The sequence below is a fragment of the Carcharodon carcharias genome, chromosome 5, assembly GCF_017639515.1.
Source record: "Carcharodon carcharias isolate sCarCar2 chromosome 5, sCarCar2.pri, whole genome shotgun sequence".
NCBI classification, from domain to species: Eukaryota; Metazoa; Chordata; class Chondrichthyes; order Lamniformes; family Lamnidae; genus Carcharodon; species Carcharodon carcharias.
The window spans coordinates 117924585-117941628 of NC_054471.1; the positions used below are offsets into that span (position 1 = coordinate 117924585).

At 41.3% G+C, this 17044-nt stretch overlaps 1 protein-coding gene across 1 annotated transcript in view; it reads left to right on the forward strand.

Annotated features, from left to right (window-relative positions):
- Nucleotides 1–17044, forward strand: part of LOC121278165 (adhesion G protein-coupled receptor F5-like) — a 156473-nt gene that overhangs the window by 136238 nt on the left and 3191 nt on the right. Inside the window, exons 10-14 of the mRNA XM_041188303.1 lie at nt 4716–4883; nt 9951–11336; nt 13366–13407; nt 13497–13553; nt 15308–15374. Of these exons, the coding sequence (XP_041044237.1) occupies nt 4716–4883; nt 9951–11336; nt 13366–13407; nt 13497–13553; nt 15308–15374 (1720 nt within the window). The remainder of the gene's footprint in view (nt 1–4715; nt 4884–9950; nt 11337–13365; nt 13408–13496; nt 13554–15307; nt 15375–17044) is intronic.

A 17044-nucleotide genomic window follows, 5' to 3' on the forward strand; every position in this document is an offset into this window, starting at 1 on the left:
AGAAGTGTACCATGTGACCTAGGTACTCTAAGCATATGCATTACGATAAGTTCACAAGTGATGCAGCTAGACTGTAGCAAATGCAAATGGAGTATTAGGATGCGTTGCTAGAAGGATCTAATATAAAACAAAAAAATCAGTATACTGCCCTTTAAAGGACATTGGCCAGGCCTTATCTAGAATATTATGTTCAGTTTTGGTGATATAATGGTATGAGTAGAGTTTCACAGTAGAGCCATTAGATTGACACTTAGAATCATTGGCCATAATTTTCCAACCCCTCTCGCCAGTGGGATCTTCCCACCGATGTGAATGGGGAAGCTACCATGGGGGCTGGAAAATTCCAGCCATAGAATCTGTTATTAACCCTGTAGAGACCAATAACTTTTAGCCAAATATTCAAATTTCTAGTGGCTGACTGGAAGGATCAAATGACAAGGTTTCAAGTTTTCAGACTTTTACTCTTATAAACAAACTAAAATCAACATTGACCAAATACTATTTCAGTAGGCAACATATACTCTAAACTACGAATATAGCCCCCATTTAACTTTTAAACCAGCAGAAAATCTCCCCCATGGTTAAAATTTACTCTGTCCCTTAGGTAAACATTTCATTCTCCAACAGCCAATCCAAAGCTATTCACAGCTTCCGATGGCTTGCTTCTTTTTAGCTATTTCAGCTGGATAACTTTTCATCCCTGAACTAACATTCATAGTGAGGGATGAATTGCAGATTCTTCCATATGGCCAAGTAAGGTGGATTTTCCAAACTCATTTAAATCCTCATAAACTTGGTCTCTTCAATCTGTGCTTGAGCCCCCATCTGTGTTTTGCATGGTGAGTGACAGGGCCAGCATTTTCTGTGCTTAAGGTACAGGACTAGCTGTCTCTATTTTTCTGCTCTCTCTCTCTCCCTCGCCCATATTCTTGCAGACTGACCTCTCGGTGAGGTTCAATGATATTTTGGGAAACCTACAAGCTAATCCTACAGTGGTTTCCTCAAGGCAGTGTGAATCACATATGGGCCTTGCAGCCAGGTAGAAGTGCTAATTAGCTTTTCTTTAGACCCTCTATCTTGAAATTAAATAGACAGGTAAAAGAAAAACCATTTACAAAACCTGCCATTTTTAATCTCTCCCTGTGCCTTGGAGAAAAAAACAGTCTATCCACCACCAGCATAGTTGCCCTGGTCATTGTTTACAGGTGTTAATTTCTTGCCCCTTCTTCCTACTAAAACATCCTGGACCTCCCTTTAACTTCTAACAACCAACCATTGAAGCTTTTCCAGGAGATTTTCCACCTATTTTTGTTTTTGTTTCAGATTTCCAGCGTCCACAGTATTTTGCTTTTATCGAAGCTTGTTGTCAGACAGAATTCAGGACAGGTCACAGGCACCCCTTCATTCCTCCATTTTCCCCTCTATTAAGGGACAATCCCAAAACATAATAATCTTGCAAACTTCCTCACACTTCTGTAACAAATCTTAAGGCCTGAATTGGTAGGCATGCGCGATCGGTGCCCGGGAGCAGTCGGGAAATGGGACCCCAACTGCCATTTCATGCTGGCTGGCCAATTTTCCAGACTCTCTCACCAGTGGGATCTTCCCACTGTTGTGAATGGGGAAGCTACCGTGGGGGGCTGGAAAATTCCAGCTATAGAATCTGTTACTAACCCTGTAGAGACCAATAACTTTTAGCCAAATATTCAAATTTCTAGTGGCTGACTGGAAGGTTTCAAGTTTTCAGACTTTTACTCTAATAAACAAACTAAAATCAACATTGACCAAATACTATTTCAGTAGGCAACTTATATTGTAAACTACGAAAATACCCCCCATTTAACTTTTAAACCAGCAGAAAATCTCCCCCCATGGTTAAAATTTACTCTGTCCCTTAGGTGAACATTTAATTCTCCAGCAGCCAATCCAAAGCTATTCACAGCTTCTGATGGCTTGCTCCTTTTTTGCTATTTCAGCTGGATAACTTCTCATCCCTGAACTAACATTCATAGTGAGGGACGAATTGCAGATTCTTCCATATGGCCAAGTAAGGTGAATTTTCCAAACTTGTTTAAATCCTCATAAACTTAGTCTCTTTAATTAACGGCCAATTAATGGCCAGTCAGTGTGAAACACAGACTGAAAAGTGCAGCGCTGCCAGGGTGGTGGCAGGCAATGACCTTTCTGTGGGTATGGGTGAGTGCTGCGAGAAAGCTCCCTGAAGGCAGGCAGCTGCCTCAGTGAGCTGCAGACCTGAGGAAGCTAAAACAAATGTTTAAAAATAAATGACCATGTATCACAATCAATCACCTGAAAATATAGTTGATAAAAATGCTGTCCACAGATATTTATTTTTATTTTATTTCATAATGGAAATTTCATCCTGCCTTTGGATGAGCTTTGATTAAAAAAAATGCAAAGGCCGCCTGGCCGATTTGCTTGTCCGTCAACTGTAAGGTTGGGCAAGCCATGAAAAATAGGAGGCAATTGTGCTGTTAATGGGCTTAATTTCTCGCTTAATTGTTGGTGGGCACACATCCAACTTTTGCGCTGAGCGAAATATCATGCAAGTGTGCGATGACATAGGGACTCTCGCCTGGCATCTACACGTGCGATTTTACGCCGGATCAAGCCGGTTGTGCACCCGCCCGCAGGACGTAAGATGCAGCCCTAGAATGATCTAGCACAGAAAGAGGCCATTTGGCCCATCATGTCTGAAATGGCTCTTTGAAAGAACAATGCCATTTCCTCATATCCTCGCAAATATAAAGCTCTTTGTTATTTTTGATGCTTAAATAGCTGTGTCTTTTTACTATAGAAAAACACATTTCAGGGGGATTTGATTGAGATATTTAAAATGATGAAGCGACTAGTCTATGACTAGGTGGATAGACTATTGGAATTAGATTGCTTAGGGAGAAGCTGGGACATTTATATAATTTACATTGAAATAGCAGTTGCTCAAGTAGCTCATATGTCAGAGAGTCTTTCTTCTTGCAGAGGGGGATCAATCTTTGCAGCAAATTGCCAGCATGTAGAGTGAGTGCAGATTTGTTGCAAGTATTTGAAAGAGATGAATTCTTGGCTTTAGCTGACATTGTAGAATACAAAGGAAGGTGGAATATTGGACGATATGTCTCATAGTCACAGTGTTCTCCTGAAACTTATTTTGATTGCATTTGTGGGCCAGAGAGGAATTTCCCAAATGTTTCTTCCTGAATTGCCACAGTGTTTTTAAAAAGCTATTATCCTTATTTCCCAGGACATTATGGGCAGAATTGTCCCAGATTCGCACTAAATGCGGTAGCGGGTGAGAAAAAGGACATTTTATCCGCCGGCCATGGTGGTGGCTTTTCACATTGTATCATCCCAATCCTGCCTCATTAATCATGTATTCCTGGGAAACATGCTGTTTCAGTGGTGGATGCGCTTCGATTTGCCCACCTTAATGCTTCATTGCGCTGGGAGCCACATTTAAAGTGCAGCTGCGCACACACCTCTGAGTACTTCCAGCCCAGGACTGCTGCAAATAAGACATGGCCCAGAAAGGCAAGAAGACTGCAGGTCCCCCCCACGACCCATCCCTTGAGCACCTTTTGGACACCGTGGAGGCCCATCATTATGTCCTCTACACCTCCCCTGGCTGCAGGAGGGACAGCAACATTATCATTCTGGCATTGCACACGATGGCAATGGTGATCAGTGCCAATGCTGCACAGAAGAGGTTGGCCACCCAGTGCAGATAGAGGATGAATGATCTCATCCGTGCCACCAGGGTATGGCAACCTGTTCATCACTATAAACACACACACACACACACACACACACACACATACTCAAGCACATCACATATTCCTTGGCATCTCACAGCCGGTTCAAGGGACATCACCACTCACTTTCTCACACACACCTTCACATCTCCATCTGGCCTGATCTCCTCTGGAGACTACCTCCTCAGCCCTCAGCATTGAGACCACTTGCACAGATCGACATGTACCCCCACACAAACCCTGGGATACGCCCCTTACCCAGTACAGCCCTCGCCCTGCAGCCTCTTCCCTTGCCTGAGGCCATTTCTTCCCTTTCCCCAAACAAGCCCTAGCCCTACAACCATTGAAAAGCCTTATGGCTGGTCTAGTAGGTAGAGACCTGTCCATGAGCCCCCCTAAAAGCGATGTGGTGCTGTCTATGAAGCCTGGCACTGATGACTGTGGAACTGACCAAAGCAAGGTTGGCAAACAAAACTTGAAGCCCAGAGCGAAGTGCAGCTCACCAGGTGAACGTTACTTATATATGGTTGTGAAATGCGTCAGTGGATGCCCAGATGAGCCAATGTGGGGAGATGATTCCAGCAAGCTGAGCTTACAATGATATGTAGATGCATTACAAAGTAATTCCCAACATCCATCGGCAGGAAATGCGACCCACCATTAATGAGCAGAGAGGACGATTGCAAACTGGTTTCACCAAGTTGTGAAACTGATTTTTGGCCTTCTCAGCATATTGCCTGCTCACGCCGGCAAACATGCCCACTGCCAACGGGCACAGAAAATTCTGCCCTGTGACTGTTGATGGGGTGAGAATGGAGGGTGCACTGCAGTCGTGATTGTTAGTTACAGTATGACTGCATGGAATTTGCACGATTTACCTGTTTTACCTTTTCTAGTCCATGAATTTCATATGTTCCTGTAATCATTTCCAATTTAATTTTTCAGGCGGTAAATACCACCAATTTGGAAAATACTTTTTCCAACCTTCTTCAACAATTATCTAATGTCAAAGATGACGCTACTACAATTGCCCCAGGCAATGTCCAAGCTGTGGTTGATATTCTGACAGAAATTTCAAATGTAAATGCCACTGTTAATGATACAGATATGCAGGTAAGAACCAACATCTGGCAAAAACAGTCTTGAGCCTAATATAACACTTTTCTGCACTGTGTCTCTTTTAGCAAGGGAATATTGATTGTGTTGCTTACAGGATCACTATTTTTTGTATAACAATACACTAGGCAATTGAGTTAGTCCTTCAACTTCATAATCTGGTTTAAATCCTCAGATTGTTGGGTATAAGGAAATGAGTTTGCTAGGCCTTAGCCTAGTTTATAGCACCTACTTTCCCACAGCAGAATGTGACAATGAATTGAGATGAACATCTCTCATAAGGCTTCCACTATATCAGTTACATAGAACACTTGTATAGAAAATTGAATAGGCTTCACAATGGACCCATTGGAGTACTCTTTTGCGGTTTGGATGGCTGTTGCATATATTGTCTCTTACAATAGCTACACTGGGAGGATTGTCTTCTACAATTGATACAAAAATAAGAGAAACTGTAAAAGCACAATAGTGCAGTAAAGGTGTGTGTGGGACGTAAGCTAAAATTGGATTTATTTGACCTGCCAACACCCATGATCTCTTCCTATGGACTCTTGCTTCTCATCAATATTTTTCTGCAGATGGTTTACTGAAGATTAACTATTAGGTTTGTAAATTGCCTAAGTTGCTGAAAAGAAGTCTTGGCTTCTGAATGTCCAAACTTGGTTCATCCTAGTACATAGGACCCAGTTCAATAGGAAACGCTTCAATCTCAACAATATTGAATCAGATACAAGTCAGAAACAACTTTCCAAAACACCTCATGACTGATTCACTGGTTGTGTTTCATTCTGCTGTACTGTATAGAACCAGGGAAAAGACTTTGGCCCTGGACACAAATCAAGCAATTAGATGCCTGTGAAGGGTGGGGGGTGGAATCTGGGTGTCGCGAATGCTGCAGGAAGTTGGAACTAACTGGGGTTTTTTTTTTAGAAAAGAGGAAGCTGAGGAATAACCTCATTACGGTCTTTAAGATTATGAAAGCGTTTGATAGTATAAGTATAGAGAAGATGTTTCCACTTGTTGGGGAGGCTAAAATCAGGGCAATAAATTTAAGAGGGTCACCAATAACTTTGATAAGAAATTTGGGAGAAACTACTTTACACAGAGCGTTGTTAGGATGTGGAATTTGCTGGCACCACTTAACTCATGCCAGCATTAGGACTTTAGCTAGTGGCAAGGTGATTATTTCACCTTCACCACTGTAGTCTTTATGTTTGGTTGGGATAGTTGTCTCAGCTCTCAACACCTTTCTATCCTAAATGATTTGAACCACAATTGATCATTAGGGTTCAGTTGTGAGGAATCAAATTAACAAATAGCTAATTGAAGCTCAATTTCCAGCTAGAATCTAAAGAACCATAACTGGTAAAGGTTCCTGAGGGTTGCTGTGCCCCATAAAATTATAGTGTAATTTCACTGATCCCACACTATCAGCAGGAAGTCAGTCTTAAAGGGACCACAGTGCTGGCATGCAGCTACAATACTCAAATTCTAATTCTCCAACAAATGTGGTTTTAAATAAAGCTCCCACTAGAAGAAGAACAGTGATGAATTTATCCCCATACACCAGTTTGAACTGTTGTTCTTGCAGACAAGAAAAAATGGGGAGGAATGAGCAACACAGCCTTAATGGGGCGTAGGATTGTCTGACATTTCAGATTTTCCATCAAACTGTCCCATTTTTCTGCAACTACCTGACAAATTGGACCCTGACACCTGGAAATATAAAATGTATAATAAATAGCAAGATTGGTAGATACAACTGTTTTCTTTCTACCTCTGCTCACCTTCCCACCACATAGAAATAGTTTTCTGTTTTGTTCTTAATTCTCAGATCTTAATTCTCATTTCACTGTGATAATGCACAAAGTTCGCTGAATTATAATTATATTTCAAGGGGTAATGGGCCCAGAATTCCACTGGGCTACTTATGTGAGTTTTGTCCCAATGATCCAGGATTTGCACAAACTGATAACCTTCAGCTCACTTAAGTGTTATCTGAAAAGGAAGAATGTGCAGGTTATGGGGAGAAGGTGGGAAAATGGCACTAGATGTGTTGCTCATTCAGAGAACCAGTGCAGACACAATGGACTAAATGGCCTCCTTTTGCATCCTAACAATTCAGTGATTCTGTAGTGGTTCTGGACTGTAAGTCCCATGTAAAACAGGGAGTGCTTGGGAATGAGAGGGCAGCCTTTAAAAGGCCAACTCTGCCTGAAGGCTGCAGTAAGAGGAAAATGGGAAAGGACAAGGTTCACTGAGTTGACTGTCAGGATGGCTCATGTGAAATTTTGTGCCACTCGTCAAGAATATCTTCCACTGAAGGATCTGACAGAGACAGCCAGAAGGGAGAAGAGTGTTGGGGTGATGGAGCACCTAATTTCAGTGAACCCAACCTCCACACCCTCCCCAAGTGAAGTTCAGTAAAGGAGGGAGAGATTTTGGGGTTTCCATGGGAACAAGCTACAATAAAGTGTCTCATGCCATATGGAAGGAGGTGGCTCTGGCTGGCACTCTGTGCCAAACCGCTCAAGCCAAGATTGCAACCCATTGACATAAAAAGTATAATGACCTGGAAAGAAGAGGCAGGGAAACACACTGATATTATTTATGGATCTGTTTGATGTCTCAATGATGAGATCGTGAGACTTGTATGTTTAAACTTGAACCATTTTTTGTTAATCTTGAATTATGTATAAATCCTAGTTAATGTCATGCCCAGTGCTGCTGTCTCCACACAGACTGCTTCTAGACTGCTCTACAAGTCTATTACCATGTTACTCCATACATCATACCATGGTCAGTGCTATTCTCCAGTACCACATTAACTCTTGCTCTGCCAAGTACCTTTACATTACAATGGCATGCAGGCACATACAGCATCCATAAAACACACACCAACCACATTCTTGTGCACCCTGAGAATCAATGAACTATTCACTTTCTAAATTTAGTGATTCTCCTTTAATGGATAACTTGCTCCTAAGAGGGAGCCACTGTTAACTGTATGTCCAGCACTTGTGCATAGGCAGGCTGATGCCAGCTTGTACAATCCTCTGGCATGGTGCTGTCAGGATGAAGTCCAAATGCCAGCTATGTACTGCTGCTCTGAGGAATGGCCATCTCAAACAAGTTTACTCCAGTTGTCAGCATTCCATTGGAAGCCAGCCTGGGACTATGTTTCCACAGTCAGAGCGCTGACTGGTTTAATAGCATTAGTCAAACCTGAACACCCCAAGAAAAAACAGTTTATCTTCCAGCATTCCTTGTATCACCAGGTTTCAGTGTAGGTGAGATGGCAATACATAACATAAGACTGGGATAAACCTGGGAATTTGATGCACTGGGTTACAAATTGGCTCAAATTCTGCAGTCAACGGTTGTGTATCAACCTGGATGCAGCTCATTGCTGTGTTGGTATCAAGAACATATAGTGCAGTCTTCTGCAAAAAGCTCTGAATGCACTGGAACAATGGGTCAAACAATGACAATGGCATTGAACAGTGTAAATGTAGTGTGATGCATTATCTGGTATTTACAAAGAACTAGACTGGAAGGTGTTGAAAGCTATTGAAAACGATTTAGGTGCACAAAGCAAAGTTCATGACCAAAGCATAGAAGCCATAGCCAAAACAAAAAGAGTACTGTGCTGTATTAATACAACAATTCAGTAAATAGCAAATTACATCTATCTACCGTTATACAAGATATTGATTAGATCCCTTGGGGAATATTCCGCATAGTTTTAGTCCCCCCACGTTGTTGGTAATATAATGGCCTTTAAGAATGATCACTAGCTTAATAAACCTTAATTACTCAAGTTGTCTTAAAGATCTAGGTCTCTTTACATTAGAACTGCCCAGACTTAAAGGAAACATGAGAATTATACAGGGCATCGGTGAGGCCATGCTGAAGCACTGCTCACAGATTTGGCCTCATTATCATGGAAGCACATATTTAACTTAGAGGGAGTGCAACAATAGTTCAGTAGACTGGTCCCTGGGAGGAGAGGATTATCCTATGAGGAGAGATTCAGTAGATTAAGCCTAAATTCCCTGGAGTTTGGAAGAATAACAGGTGATTTAATTGAAACATATAAAATTCTTAAGGGGTTTGATAGAATAGATGCTGAGAAATGTTTCCCTGACTGGAGAATCTAGAACATGAGGGTCACAGTCTCAGAATAAGGGATAATCATTTAGGACTGAGGTGAGGAGAAATATCTTCACTCAGAGGGTTGTGAATCTTTGGAATTCTGCAACCCAGAGGGATATGGTTGCTTAGTCATTGAGTATATTTAAGACAGAGTTTGATGGATTTTTGTGTATTAAGGAAATTCGAAAATGTGGGGATAGTGCAAGAAGATGGAGTTGAGATAGAAGACCAGCCATGGAGGAGCAGGCTCAGAGGACAAATTGTCTACTCCAGCTCCTATTTCTTATGTAAAAAGTATATAAAACAATAAAAGAGTTAGATTCTGTGCCTTTTGATAGACTTTCATAGTTTGACAGATAGGGGAGGACATGGAGACATGCATTTAAACTACACAGCAGTAAGAATAGTCTAGACATTAGGTGATTCTTTCCCCAGGGAGTACTGAGCATCTGGAGTGAATTGCTGGCTTGTGAAGTATGTGCTAACTCTCTACAAGCCTTCAATAGGGAGCTGCACTGTTTCTTGACCAGGGCAGAAACTGTATTGTATAAAAATCAGTGGATTTACAGTTAACCCACATATAGTCAATGTGACCAGCTGGGCTGGTTTTGATCACCTGAGGAGCTTGAATAGAGCTTTCCAAATTTGATTTTACTTTATTGTGTCTGTTTTCTTATGACTTTTCAGGAGGTTTATATGGCAGGGAAGGTGGAGTTGGTAATGTTTCTCCAGGGTTTATGAGTGTGCGACAAAACTCATGAACAGCAACTTCTCTTTCGCTGCATACCATTTTTGTATGCTCATAAGTTCAAGCCTGTATCTTGGCCATTTTTTGATGCCAAAAGCATTGATTTTTAAAACAATTTGGAATTGAATATTTGATTAATAAAGTTTTTTTGTGCTTTTCAGAATTTCTTGGAAACTATAAATACAGTTATCTCTTCTGCATCAATAGATACATGGAGAATTCTCACAAACACAACAAATGAAAATAAACCCAGCTCTAGTTCTAAATTATTACAGTCAGTGGAAAATTTTAATAGTCGCCTCAATTTGCAGAATAACAGTTTAACCATCAAAAAAGAGAATCTTGAGCTTCAAGCTGTTAGGATTGTTCATCAGAACAACTCCTCTATTAATGTTAGCTTTGCTAACTTCCCCATCGAGGAATATTCCAATTTAAGTGCTAGTGTATTCATTCCCTCTGAAGAATTTGAAGATACACCAAATGCCACAGTTATCACTATTGCATATCCAACATGGATTGATATTTTACCCAATACCACAACCTTTGGTGGAAACTTTTTGATTAATGGTCTTGTTGTGACAACAACATTAAAAAACATTAATAAACCTGTTAACATCAACATGACATTCTTAACAAGAAATCGCATGCTTAATCTCAAAACGGCCATGTGCGCGTTTTGGGATTTTAGTGGCACCGGTGCATGGAATAATGATGGCTGTAAGCCTGAAGTTAATGGAGAAAATATCACATGTATCTGTGAGCACTTGACATCCTTTTCTATTCTAATGTCCCCTGATTTCATCAATGACCCAGCTTTGGATTATATAACCATAATTGGAGTTGCCATATCAATTGGAAGCGTATTTATCGCTATTATTATAGAGGCCATAGTGTGGAAGCATGTGACCAAAAATAAAACCTCATATACTCGCCATGTTGGAATTTTGAACATTGCAATAAATCTGCTGGTAGCTGATATCTGGTTCATTGTGGCTTCATCTGTAAAACCAGGAACAGGGGCTTGCACAGCTGCCACTTTCTTCATTCATTTTTTCTATCTTGCCTTATTTTTTTGGATGTTAACCCTGGGCCTACTACTTGTCTATCGTTTGGTTTTCCTTTTCCATGATCTCAGTAAGTCAGATATGATGGGAATATCATTTGGTATTGGTTACCTGCCTCCATTAATAATTTCTGTCATCACAATCGGAGTTACCTATCCAAGGAAAAGTTACACAAGGGAAGATGCCTGCTGGCTCGGCTGGGAGAAAGAGTACCCTCTACTTGCATTTGTTATACCTGCACTGGCTATAATTGCAATCAACCTCATTATTCTGATTGTAGTCATATTTAAACTGTTACGACCAACAATTGGAGACAGATCCAAAGGCAATAATCAGGAGAGAGAAACATTCAAACAAGTTGTGAGAAGCATTGCTGTGCTAACCCCAATCCTCGGTCTCACCTGGGCATTTGGAATACCAACCTTTCAAAAGGGTTCCCCAAAGGCTTTCCATTATATATTTACAATCCTCAATGCTTTACAGGTATGTATTATCTATGTTTTATTATTTTTGATTTCTAACTGTTTAGTTAACTCATATTTATGCAGCCAAATTCATATAAAGCAATTGTCACCTAAACCAGTTAAACATGGTCTATAGATTCAATACATGGATCATTCCTTAATACGTACATATTTAAATTAATCTGGAACTAGGCAAAGTCCAGCTTAAGATCAGCCAAAGGAGAAGCATAGCAGAAAAAATGGTTTTCTTCACAGTGATTCTCCATGATAAGTAGATGAGCTGGAGAATCACTATTTCATATGAGATTTGTTTGTGTAGCATCTATCACATTGTCAGAACATCCCCAAGTCCTTCAAAGTCAAATTTTGAAATGCAATCATTGCAATGTAGGCAAAAGAAGGTATTCCAGTCGTACATGGATCACAATATTTTATTTGTGTGACAAAATCTTGAACTTTTGGGGCATATAATTTTGTCAGAGTTAGGTCACAGCGAAAGCATTTGCTCACTGAATTAAACTTTCAAACTGCATAAAGATTTAACTGGGTGGGTTTGGAGGGGCCAGGCAAGAATCAGCTCTCGAGGGATGGGCCAGTGATTAGAACATGATAATGAGACCGCTATCTCAAATTTTAAGTGGCTTTTGGGATTTCTGGGCTCAGGAATGCCGGCAGCCAAAGGGAAATAAGGAACATTGGTTAATTGCTTTTTCAGCGCATTGTGGGCAAGGTGAAGTGGGGGTGCTTCCTATGAACCCCTCTGTCCTGTAATTTCCAGAACCCGTCCTCCTCACTATCTCCAGTTCCATCCACCTGACTATCTCCAGATGCTCTCCTCCTCCTTTCGCTGGATCCCCTCGCTGGGAGCCTTTTCTTTGTGATCCCCACTGCCCGTGATTTCCAGAATCCACTAGCCCCGTGATCTCTGGACCGCCTTCTTCCTGAGATCTCCAGACCCCTCTCCATGTGATCTTTCCCCTCATGATCTCTGGAATCCCCTCCATACAATCTCCAGCCCCCTTACGCCTCCACCCAATGTGATCTCTGGAACTCCCACCTCCTTACAATATCTATAGAGCTCTCCCCTGGCAATCTCTGGACCCTCCTCTGTGTGATCTCCAGATCTCCACCCCACAATCTCCAAAACCACCCCACCCCAAGCTTTCCTGCTGCCATATCCAGAACCTCTCCACACGATTTCCAGACACTCTCCCTTCAATCTTTCCCCTGTGATCTCCAGACTGAACTGTGACCTTCACAGCCCCTCACCACAATTTCCACATTGATTTCTCCCTCCAGGACCTGTAGACCTCCACTGTCCTCTCCAGCTGCAGCCTTGTACAGCAAGCTTTCCCACATGGCAGCCAGCCAGCCAGCCTTTTAATTTGGCCAGCTGTCATTGCAGGAAACTGAGTATTAAATTCTCCACCTTTCCCATATTTCCCAGTCACTGACAGTCTCCTCTTCCCACCCACCTCACCGAAACCGAGAAACTGAAGTGCAAAAGCAAGGATGTTATGCTAGGAGATGTTAAGGGAGATTAATCCAAATCTTAGGGCCAATTAGACAACTGAAGAGGCCAGGCTGCCAGTGGTGATTATAATTACGAATGCACAAAGGACAGAATTGAAGGTATAGGGAGATTTCAAAAGATTGTCGGGCAGAGATAGGATGTGATGAGGCAAGGAAGAGATCTGAAAACAGGGATGGGAATTTTAATCATCCTGACCACCCTCTGCAGTAGAAAATTACAGGTTTTGACAGGGCACTGAGTTTGATTGGGTAGGGTATGGATGTAAAACCAGCAGTCAACTTGTTTAGCCTTGTGTGAGAGGGAGGAAAATAGTTCTTGGGACCTGCAAGCAATTTAAGCTCTGATAAAAGTATTGAATATTACTGGTTAAAGGAAACCTCTGCTTTTGAAGTCTATTTTAAACTGATTAAACTATTAACAAATGGTAATTTTGTAATAGTTAATGCAATGCTAAAAAAAAGTGTTTGCAATTAGTTAAAGGTCAACTGCTTAAGAATACCTTGCATTTTTTTAGGGATTCTTTATTTTGGTCTTTGGAACGTTCATGGATAATAAGGTGAGCTACAGATGCCATTTCCACCAGTTTTCCAGCATTGTTTATTTTTACTTCACCTAATAAAATGCTTTCTTTTGCTATTACCTTAGGTACGAGAAGCCTTGATGAAAACATTTTCGTTGTCAGGATTTTCTTCCCGAACAAAGGTGAGGTTATGAAAAATAAGCATGGCAGATAGTTAGCATCTGATGCAGAAAAGATATATTAATGCTTTAGGTGGAGGCTTTTTCTCAGCACTAATGTAAGGTGGAATTGGTTGGCTATTGTGAGAGTGAACAAAACAATGGGAATGGAAGGACAATAACAACTTGCACTATATACTTAGAGATAATTTAACACAATGTCCCTTGGTGCAGTTCAGAGATTTAACAAGAGTAGTGGTGGTTAAATGCTAGGTCTATAGAATGGGGTTTTTTTTAGGTTTTTAAATGAAGCTGGAGGGCTAAAGAGATGGAGGAATCTGAGACAGAAACAAAAATACCTGGGAAAACTCAGCAGGTCTGGCAGCATCTGCAGAGAGGAGCACAGTTAACATTTCAAGTCCGAATGACCCTTCAATCTGAGAATCTGAGAATGGAATTCATGACGATCGGGTTCAGGCAACAAGAAGCTGTTCCACAAATGAAAGGGAAAATGGAGAGGCGATAGACAAAGGGAGACTAGGAAACTGAAGGATGGCGGATGGTACACAAGATGGGAAAAGGTTCCAGAGTTAAGGAGCAGTTAGGCTGCAGAGGGGTGTGAAGAAAAGCTGGGATGCACAATGATTTACCAGATACAGATTTAACCAAGTTGGAGATACTACTGACCGTAGCGCCATCACCCAAAAACTGTGTCATTTTCCAGATGTATGCTAACAGTACCTCAATACCACCCCTCTTGATCCATCTACACTGTCTAAATTGTCAGGCTTCATGTCCAACATACAGTCCTGGATGTGCAAAACTGTCCTCAAATTAACTACTGGGAAGATTAAATCTATTGCACCCCACTACAAATTCTGTTCCCTAGCCACTGACTCCATTCCTGTCCTTGGCAGCTATCTGAGGCTGAAACAAATTATTTGCAAACCCTGAGACGAGCTTCTTTATATTCACTCCATTGCTAAGACAGCCTATTTCATCTTTTGCTGAAACCCTTATTCATGCCTTTGGTACATCTAGACATGACTATTCCAATGCATGCCTGTTCATGTCAGAGACTTGTGACTATTCTACGGTACATGCCCAAATAGTTACCCAGGAAATGTTAGACAAACAATACCTAGTTTAACTCCTGGGCAACTATACAACAGGGCCCCAATCACACACCCCCAACCCCCTACTGACCCCCCAACCAGCCCACTACCATGCCCGTAACTACCCCCGACTACCTCCCAACCCAACCTAACCCACCTATGCTGTTCTAACTACTCACTGGACCCTTGGACTACCCCCAAACCACCTAATTACCCCCCCAACTAACTATCCTCCCGACCTGACCGCTCTCTGGAGCGGGCCAAACCCCGGCTAAAACCCTGACTATGCCCTGACCTCGGGGTGAGGAAAATTCAAGTGTAATTGAATCATCCCTGCCATTCTCAAACTCCAGGTGACTGGACACAAAACGACACGAAGCAAGTTGTCTGCTGATGGTTCACCTTAAGAATTGTATGTATTTAAAAAATAATCACTACAATCTTGAATTCCCAGCAAGCAGCAGTGATTATAGAGAGCAAATTTCATGAAATTCTGGGCTGCATGCTGGTAATTTCCTGAGGTGTGCTTCCGGTGAGCACCGAGCCTTATCAAATCACTCTGTCCAGAGAACAGGGAGATGGGGAGAGCTGGAAAAATGTCAAAAGTGAATAAATTAAGGCTGTTTCATATGTTAACATTCATGATTCATTTATTTTTTTCAGTATGTACAGAGCACTTCTACTACAAACCCTTCCTCAAAGTCGAATCATCGTTTTCATTCTAAAAAGAGTAAGTATAACCATGAAACTGAACAATAATAGCCCCAGTCCCATGATAAAAGTTACTCCAAAAATATTTATGAATAGCTGTAATTTATTGGCTAATATTGAAGTGAAAAGATTTGTGTTCTATTCAATAAGTGATCAAATTGGGTCTGGATTTTAAATGCTTGCGGATCTCCAGGGGCAAACTGCACTTGCGAGTTAATTTCCTGCCCACCTGCACCAGAATAAAACCCGGCAAATTTTAATGGTGGAGCCTGGTTTAAACACTCATTTATTTTCTGGGTGGAAGTCAGCAAGAAGCGGCTTAAAATCATGCAGCTCGAGGGTTGCCCACTGACGCCAAGTAGATGGTATAATTGGCCCTCAGGGCTTTCTCCTGGAGGCTCTTGCAATTGAGAAGCATTTGGGCGTAACACACCTGCTACTACTGACCATCAAAAAGGAAAGTTTTTAGACTTGCCTGTCAGGGTCTCTCTATCTTAAATGCTGTTTCTGCCGAGCAGAGAGCAGATTCTACTTCCCTGTTTCAATTGTCAATCACAATCTGGTTCAAACCACTATCAGATCCTATTGACATGACTGAACATCAACTTGTATAAATTTATTAGGCTTCTGCCTGCTTTAAGCAAGCATTTCATTTATTTTCAAAATCAGAAACGATGGAAATCCGAGTGGGTAAATAATCTGTTCATTGCTAACTGCCCACCCGCCTGGTCTTTGCTGGGTCAAACTGGGATAAAGCAATCTACTGACAGTGTACTTTGTATAATTATTAAATGCATTAAAAAATGTTGTTGGATCCAATGCATTTAAAAACACATTGACAGTGTACTAAAAACTACCAAATGGTATGATGTGCACTAGATGTGGGGAATAATAGAATGTTCTTTTTTAATTAAAAATTTAGGAGTATAGTAAATGTATAATGAAATTCTTTTGATGAAAGCACAACAATTGGTGGCAGCTGAAAGAGCCAAGATTTGCTAAGTAAAGGAAAAAGCAAAATACAGCGCATGCTGGAAATCTGAAACAAAAACAAAAATTGCTGGAAAAGCTCAGCAGGTCTGACAGCATCTATGGAGAGAAAGACAGAGTGAACATTTCGAGTCCGTATGACTCTTCATCAGAACTAAAGAGGAATGAAAAATGTGGTGAAATATAAGCTGTTTAAGGGGGGTGGGACAGGTGAAGCTGGATAGAAGGCTAGTGATAGGTGGAGGCAAAAGAGAGATTGCAAAAGATGTCATAGACAAAAGGTTGAAGGGGTGCTGATGGTGGTGATACTGGCTAAAGGAGGTGCTAATGGTGACGTTAAGAGTAGAAAGCAGGATGAGTAAATGACAGATGGCCCTATTGGGGGTTGGAATGGGGAAGGGGACGGTGTGGGAGAAATGATCAAAATAGGCTAAAAGGTGGGGATAAAACAATGAATGGAAATTTTAAAAAAAATAATAATAGAAAAAGGTGGGGAAAAATATATATATAAAAATTTAAAAATAAATATTTGAAAAAAGGGATCAAAAGGGGTGAGGATGGAGGAAAGAGTTCATGATCTGAAGTTGTTGAACTCAATGTTAAGTCCAGAAGGCTGTAACATGCCTTACGGAAGATGAGGTGCTGTTCCTCCAGTTTGTGTTGAGCTCCACTGGAACATTGCAGCAGGCCAAGGATGGA